This window comes from Micropterus dolomieu, linkage group LG16, assembly GCF_021292245.1.
Source record: "Micropterus dolomieu isolate WLL.071019.BEF.003 ecotype Adirondacks linkage group LG16, ASM2129224v1, whole genome shotgun sequence".
In the NCBI taxonomy this organism is placed as follows: domain Eukaryota; kingdom Metazoa; phylum Chordata; class Actinopteri; order Centrarchiformes; family Centrarchidae; genus Micropterus; species Micropterus dolomieu.
In genome coordinates, this window is record NC_060165.1 from 9,796,860 (window position 1) to 9,805,157 (window position 8,298).

General features: G+C 40.4%; 1 protein-coding gene across 4 annotated transcripts in view; it reads left to right on the forward strand.

The window, feature by feature from the left end:
- The window catches only part of slc37a3 (solute carrier family 37 member 3), a 12,680-nt gene extending 4,402 nt beyond the window's left edge, over positions 1-8,278 (forward strand). For 2 of the 4 annotated variants that reach the window (XM_046071593.1, XM_046071594.1), the window contains exons 4-14: positions 1,016-1,108; positions 1,387-1,470; positions 2,055-2,200; positions 2,669-2,765; positions 2,868-2,961; positions 3,315-3,517; positions 3,613-3,754; positions 4,156-4,257; positions 4,786-4,985; positions 5,622-5,687; positions 6,742-8,278. In XM_046071593.1, the coding sequence (XP_045927549.1) occupies positions 1,016-1,108; positions 1,387-1,470; positions 2,055-2,200; positions 2,669-2,765; positions 2,868-2,961; positions 3,315-3,517; positions 3,613-3,754; positions 4,156-4,257; positions 4,786-4,985; positions 5,622-5,687; positions 6,742-6,834 (1,320 nt within the window). In that variant the 3' untranslated portion in view covers positions 6,835-8,278. The remainder of the gene's footprint in view (positions 1-1,015; positions 1,109-1,386; positions 1,471-2,054; positions 2,201-2,668; positions 2,766-2,867; positions 2,962-3,314; positions 3,518-3,612; positions 3,755-4,155; positions 4,258-4,785; positions 4,986-5,621; positions 5,688-6,741) is intronic. The other 2 variants (XR_006828468.1, XM_046071595.1) reach the window with 2 other exon arrangements.
- Positions 8,279-8,298: the final 20 nt, after the last annotated feature.

The window sequence follows — 8,298 nt, forward strand, 5'->3', positions numbered from 1 at the left end:
TGCAAACATTCAGCGGTGCTCTTTTGCCATCATTCTTATCATAAGAGTTAAGGCACTGAAATACAGGAATATTATCAGTAAGGAAAAAAAATCATTAATGCTCCATCCCAAGACTCTGACCTGCTGATAATTCCTGAACAACTTAAGCTCGTTTATACAGGGCTGGCACAGCAGACTGACTAAATGCACAACTGAGGGCACTTTGTAGCAGTGCTCAAGCACTTAAAATATATTTCAGGTTATTTTTGAGATTTTGAAATGCAGAATGTACAGCAATGGATTTAAATCATCTTTATGTCCACCTGGTAAATGTCATGCTATATGTTTATTTCAGGTGCTGCTAATCTTTAATTACAGTAGATGTGTTATCACACATCTGCTGGCGAGTCACGGCACTAATAATTGTCCAAGTAGTTAGTATGCTATGAATATTATGGTAGGTTAGTAATTCCATTTTTTTATATTGAACAGAAGCAGAGTTCCAGTATAATAAACAAGCTTTCAGTAATTATGTATCCCCTCCAGCTGAAGTATGAACCAGTTCATTCCACATGGACTGTTTAAATAAATCTCTATCATATTCCTGTTGCTGTTTTCTGTCTCTCCAGCTATGTGTTGCTGCATGCGTCCAGGAAAACATTCAGCAATGTGAAAGTGAGCATCTCAGCCCAGTGGACACCATCTCTCCAGAATGACAGCGCGCCCGCTTTCTCCCCCGGCGAGGTACTGAGCACTAGCAGAACAGAGCCGCATGCAGTCCAATACTGTTTCTCACACACACAGATGCTGTAAACAGTAAAAAGTTGGCTTTGCGGCTGGAGAAGGGTTATCCATTGAAATGACCCATAATGTTCAGCCTTGCCTCTATGAGAGCAATCACTTTCAAATTGACAAACAACCAAAGTTTTCTTAATCAGGTCCCTTAAAAAATAATATAATTTGGGTGTTGGAAATGTAATGTGACCATGACATGTAAACTGCATAATATGAACTGTGTTTTCTCCGACTGATGCAGACATGGGAGGACAATCGTCTGTTTTCAGATGAAAAGCAGGCCACTCTGTTCCTAGGAGCTCTGGACTCCATCTTCCTCTTTTCATATGCGGCTGTAAGTAGCAATTTTCCGTGTTTAACAAGCTTCTGAGAGTAGCGACATCTGAGACACAGAAAGAGGCAGTACTGGCAGTAGCTGGTGGTGACCAGTGTCCCAAGCAGGACTGGAGAGAATCTGGCTGCTGTTGCTTGCAGCATCTAACAGCAGCAACATTTACAATATAGAGCAAGTTTTCTAGACATTTAATTACGATCCTTTCAGTCTTAAACAAACTCAGACCAGTTGTTTTCTTTGTCATTTGTGTCATTTTGTGTTCGGTGCTGTCCATACAGGGTCTGTACTTAAGCGGTGTGATTGGGGACAGAGTGAACCTGCGCTATGTGCTGTGCTTCGGCCTGTGTGGCTCTGCTGCAGTGGTGAGTACGTGGACCTTGTATTCGGCTGTGCAATCCTTGATAGGGTGCTTTTGGTAGCACCAGGTTGTTAATTTTGTAACAGTTCATCTTAAATGTAATGAGGAATTCAAATTACTCATGTAAATTGCTATATTTAGACCTTTTTTTGTGCCCGTTTGGCTGTGTTTCTTTTCACCATAGAGACAAAAATCAAAACAGCAATCTGACTTTTTTGACAGAGTAAGGGATTATTATAGTTGTGACCACTTTTTTTGATTCTGTGTTTGACAGCGATCCATCATCACTCCTACGTATATCTGTCATCTGTACAAGATGGAATGAATGTAGGATTAAAGCAAGCATTTGAATCACTTAGCATAACTTTACACATGGCTAGCCTAGCACTGATGGACAGATATCTTGACTACCGTGCAGTAGCACTTCTTGTTTCACATCTCCCAGGACATAATCATTGATGGCATCATTACATCTTAGAAGATTTAATCCTCTGTGTGTGTTTTCAAACACTAAGCAAGATCAAGTAACATTACACTGGATTCATATCATATTGTGGACTACCGCTGTCGCTCTCTGTGTGTTCGCAGGAGTTTGTGTTTGGCACTCTCACTGAATGGCTCCAAATCTACAACATCTATCTGTACTGTGGCCTGTGGGTGCTGAACGGCCTGCTGCAGTCAGCCGTGTGGCCCTGCGTGGTGGCCGTCATGGGAAACTGGTTCGGCAAGACAGGGTGCGTGACATCTCTGTGTGCCAGTTGCTTCACGTGTCACCAGTGGATATGTTTTGATCAAAACTGCAACATCCAGACAATCCATCCGAGAAATATTCCAAGTCAAGTTCCCTTCTGTCAAGCTTCATGATACACACCCACAGACAAAAAACACACACTCGCACTCACTTTCACACAATGACATCCATTCACTGGTGCTGCTGCCAAAACAGAGACACCATTTAGACTCAGCTTTCCTCAGTGGCAAGACTTGTAAACATAATTTGCTGAATATAAAAATAGCAGGTCACTGTGCCGTCTGTGAAGTTGCGTTCAATAAAATGTAGTAGGTATTGTTACATTAGGAAAGTATCAGGAAGCATAAGTGTTTTTAAGAGACACATAACATGAAAACGGATCAGAAGGCATTTATAAAATGAACTATATTTTTCATTTTTTATAATTGAGCTTTATTATGATGTTTTTCAGCCGTGGCTTTGTGTTTGGCCTGTGGAGTGCTTGTGCCTCTGTAGGTAACATCCTGGGGGCCTTCCTGGCATCTAGTGTCCTCAAGTATGGGTATGAGGTAAGACGCACACACACACTCACACTTTACTGTGTTACCTTTTACCATAATATTCTCAGCAACTAAATGCTAACATGATGTACCATATGTTGCTGTGTGCAGTATGCCTTCTTGGTGACCTCGGTGGTGCAGTTTGCTGGAGGGGTGGTGGTGTTCTTCGGCCTACTTACCTCACCAAAAGAAGTCGGTAAGGAAGGCAAGGAACATGTTAGAAAATCGTCTGCTTTTTGTATTCAGGTCAGGTGCAACCCAACATTACCTGAAATGCTGCCCGAGTGCCAGTATTCCAAATAACTTTGTGAGAAGAAATCTTAATTTATGATTGTGCACTTGTGTGGGTGTTATTGATGTTTTTTCAACAGGGCCACCCAACTCTATGTTTACTATAATTTGACCTTATTCCCACAGAAGCCATTTTGAACTTGTGTCACACAGAGTAGGGAAACTCTGCTTGAAATAGAAACAGTTATGTGTGTAATTGTCTAAACTGCTAAATTGAATTTAGGCAAACTCCACAGCTTGAACGTGTGTTTTGTGTGTGTGCGTCAGGTTTGAGCTTGGAGTCAGAGACGGGACTCAGCCCCGTGGAGACGGACACAGACAGCCACAGGCCTTTGATGAGCGATGAGGAGGATGAGGCAGAGGTGTATGACAGACCATACCAGTCAGTTCCGTCGCCGGACGAACCTCTGGCCGAGTCTCCTCCAGCCGTTGGCTTCTGCCAGGCTTTCTGTCTGCCCGGAGTGCTGCCTGTGAGTCCACAGCTGCAACAAGTCAGAGATTAAATGATTCAAATAAATTACACAGTTTTCACACCATGGTGACTCTGTCCCTGTTTGTACTGCAGTATTCTCTGGCTTATGCGTGTCTGAAGCTGGTAAATTACTCCTTCTTCTTCTGGCTTCCTTTCTACCTGAGCAACAACTACGGCTGGAAGGAGGCCGAGGCCGACCGGCTGTCTGTGTGGTATGATGTGGGAGGAATCATCGGTGAGTGGCAGGCAAATTTCTGCATTTTCTTCCATCCTTTTGTTAAATCATAGAAATAAATAAACGCATTAGATTTAATTGGATATGAGACCAGAGCATGTATGTGCCAAGGCTCATATATTGGATTAAAAAAGAAATATACATTAATACAAACTAGTTAATAAGTAATAAATGCATTTTGGGTTCATTATTTAAGTAATTTTCTCTGATCCCAGAAGCTGACCTATTGGTCCAGCAGCCACAGTGGCTAGTATATCGCAGTGTTTGCTAGCCTTATTCATTATTGTATAGCTCAACTGCATTTTTAGCGTAAAGTAAGACATCTCTTCTCCTTTATCAGTAAACATCCTTAGAGTTTGGACGTTAACTGTCTTTTTCTCTGTCGTGTTTCTTTGTGTCAGGAGGGACAGTTCAGGGTTTGATTTCTGACTTCATGGGAAAGAGAGCCCCGGTGTTGGGCTTAAGTCTGGTGCTGGCGATGGGAGCCCTGTTTGGATACAGCCGTGAGTATAGAGTCGATACAATTAGTTGGTTAGTGTGCAGAAAATCAAACGACAAATCTGATAATTAGGTTTCAAGCTAGTTCCACTGCTCAAAGGTAAAGATTTGCTGATTTTCTTTTTCCTCCTTTTTTTTGATAATAAAACTATATGAAACATCAACTTGGGATATTGGATATTGGGGGTGGCCTTATTATTTTTTGTTTACCATTTCCAACGTTTTAGAGACTAAATGATTCATTGATTAATCAAAAAGACAATGGAAATAATCATTAGTTGCAGCCTTATTTGAGTACATACTAAACATCATTGTGTAGATCCAACAGTGTCCTTCAAAAAAAATATTCACTGTTCATCTCTGGACTTTGACACATAAAACTCACCACAGCTTAAAGTCACTCTTTGGGTTCACAAATGTCTATGAACCGTTTTGCGTTCAGACTTGGAGTAATGAAATCGACTAAACCCTCATTAAATGCGGTTGATGGTGTTACAACAGTCTCTCTCTGCCTCTTCCTCCACCTTTCTCAGGCTCACCTAACGACCAGGTGATAAACGCTGTGCTGTTGGCTACCACCGGCTTCTTCATTGGCGGTCCATCTAATATGATCAGCTCCGCCATTTCTGCTGACCTGGGCAGGCAGGACGCTCTGAGGGGTAGCCAGGAGGCTCTGGCTACTGTCACTGGCATAGTGGATGGAACTGGAAGTATAGGAGCTGCTGGGGGACAGGTGAGCAGAAATACAGGACATTTCACTATACTATACAAAATATGTAGTAAAAACTCAAGAGCGGCAAAACACAAGATTAAATTACAGACTAAAGGACATAAACGTTTGTTTTTGACTTGTCCTACTTCATTCAAAATAGAGCCAGTATGCTGAAAGTCATATATTTGACACAATGTTTGTATTTTGTACTGGAATCGCTAGCTTGCTCTTGCAGGTCTTCCAATGCACCAAACATCTTAGTTAATTGTAAACCCAAGAGCTATGAGTTGTAAATCTACTTATATTTGCTTCTCATTTAGGTTATATAGATAGTCGTCCACTAAAGTTTTTAGGTGCAACTGGCATTATGAAATAGTTTTTTATTATTTTATTATTTTCTGAATTAACTTGACTTATGAGAGTACTGCAGCACTACAAAGTTGAGGGAAAGTACTTAAAGTAAATATTCTGTATCTTTGCGTCAATGTAAATCTGGTTTTGCTAGCTAAAATCATTTTGTCCGTGACAAGCCAATCATTTTCCAGCATCAGTGGGTTTTCCTTTGCACTGACACCGTCATAAAACACGCCTATGGTGATGCAGGTAGTCACACCCACTGCTTGACGTTTGACTTTGTTCGTTTATATCATCCTCTAGTACCTGGTGTCCCTGATTCAGAGCAAGCTGGGCTGGATGAGTGTGTTCTACTTCTTCATCGTCATGGTAAGATGACATCCTGGATTCACAACAGACTTTTTGACACGTAACAGTAGGAAAAGCACAGGTGTAAATGATAAGTAGTGGTCATGCTGGCTCGCCGTCACACTGTCATATGACAAGTCAAAATGTCTGCTGGGATATAACACATTGGCATGATTGTTAAATTCTGACCAATTATATTCATGTATGTAGTATGTTTAGCATGGGTTTAAAGCACATTTTGATTTCCAACTTAATGTTTTATCATCACTTGTTTGATCACTGTTGGAAACAACATTAAATAACATTAAAGGTTCAGTGTGTTATATTTAGGAGGATCTGTTGACAGAAATGCAATATAATATACATAACTATGTTTTCAGTGGTATAAAAAGACCTTACATAATGACCGTTATGTTTTTATTACTACATGGAAGTCGCCATGTTGCACCGCTATGTTTCTACAGTTGCCTAAATGGACTATTAGGTATTTAGCACAAGAGCCAACAGAGCGTGGCGGCCACTGTAGCTTCTCCTGCGCGCTTGGAAAGGGATGGGTGAGCGGTGACTGCTGGTGCATTCAAGGGGTGTCGGAATAATCAGTATCTTTTTTTCCTCCTTAAATCTTTATTGCAAAAAGAGAAATAAAGTGTACATGGGACATAAAGACGTATACAGAATTTTAATATGCTTAAAATCTCATATGGCATATACATATTTTGCAAACATGTAATTTGTAATATGGTTTTAACAGTTAGTTTGCTTTCCATGTAGAGTGAACTAAATGTCTGTGGGTTGTTTATACACTCTGATACTGCTCATCCAACACATCTTTGTAGTTCGGCCATTTTGATTCCACATTCTGACTTATGAGCACATGAACACACACTGAAGTTGGAGAAACAACTTCACAACTCTGTAAATGAGAGGAGCATGTGAATGCACCATGAGCCGCTGGTTGCAATTCACAACTCTCACCACTAGATGCCACTAAAACTTACACACTGAACCTTGAAATGAACAAAGCAATAATCAGAAACTCCTGTGCCACTTTGATTCTTGTGTTTTTATGTTACAGACAGCGGGCAGTATTGTGTTCATCATGCCTTTGCTCCTCAAAGAAGTACAAGCCATGTGGAGAGACAGACGGGCGCTGCGTCGCCAGCTGTGAAAGTGTCGACACAGAGTGACATCAGTGACAACGCAGCAAAGCTGCTCAGAAATACCTTCTTTTAGGTGAGTTGTGGGAGGTGGAAAGATTTGGTGGATGGAAGGTGACCTGGAGTCAGTGAGCCACCAGTTAAACTCCCACAATGACCAGTGTTTGTCCATTAACACCCATTTGAGCACGACGCTGAAGTGTTAACCACTCACTAAAAACCTGAAGTGTAAACGTACACTTCTTTTAATGTGAATACAAGGATTTAGAGGTTGACCTGAAGAATTGGATTGGAATAAGGCTTTTAGCTTTTAGACCTAGCTGTCAGGCACAATTAGTATGTGATTCCAGGCCTTGCACGCCCATCACAGAATGAACTAGAACTAGAGATCCTAGGATAAATGGATGTGAAAGTGTAAATGCTCTTGTAGTAGAATTAATGATGGCCTATTAAATCAGGAGTTCTTAAATTAAAGAGCAGGTCCTCTTGAGACAATTTCAGTTTTAGTATAGCCTAAAGAATGTGAATAGTAATTGTAATGTAGAAAATTATTGTCAGCTTTTGTAGATATGTATGATATTTTTGTCGTTTTTGGTTGAGATAATGAATATTGCACTGTAGTATTCTTACATTAATTAGGCAAAGACTTGAAGGTTTTAGTGAACAATATAGATCTCAGCTTGGTTTTGGAAAACTAACCTCGCAGCCACTTGGTTTCTCTTGTGTACAGTTTTATATATCAGGGTTACAAACTATACAGTAAAGCCTGTTCATTACCGGGTCTGGTCCTCTCAATTCTGTTTGTGAGTCAGTCGCTGATTTAATGTTTGCTCATCATTGTTTTAACACTTCCTGTTCACTGGAATATTTACGCCACAAGTTTAGTGTGTTCAGTCACTGGAGGTCACTGAGAAAATCTTCACACACACACACTGACAAATTCCCATTGTCTTATCCCACGTTTAGTTTACAGTGTAGCATGCCAAATACACATTGATGAGTAAATTGATACTGACAGATAAAAAACATTTTGCCTCTTTGTAGCAGAAGCTACATCTTTGTCTGAACATTGTCTGTTATTATGTTAGGCCACAGAAGGTAAAGCACTAGTCTTTTTACACTATAATTACTCCTGATCAGGGTGGGATAAAATACCAGCCATATTTACAGCAAGTTATCTACTTAACTACACACTTTGTTCTGAAGCTGGCCATCATTTTGGGGAAGATAGTTTTGGTTAAAATAAGTAAAAAGCAACTTGAATTTTTTATTTTCCAGCTACTGTGGCCAGCCAGTAGACACAACAGGTTTGCTGTGTTGCATGTGGATTCATAAATCACCATGTAAGTGCTTTTGAGAGGTTCCTTTTGCTAAACCTTGAGCAGTGGAGCTTAAAAACAAGACTTACATGTTGTGTAAATGTAATGTAAATAAAAATATATGGCGAATGTGTAACACTATCTGTGATGTATTTT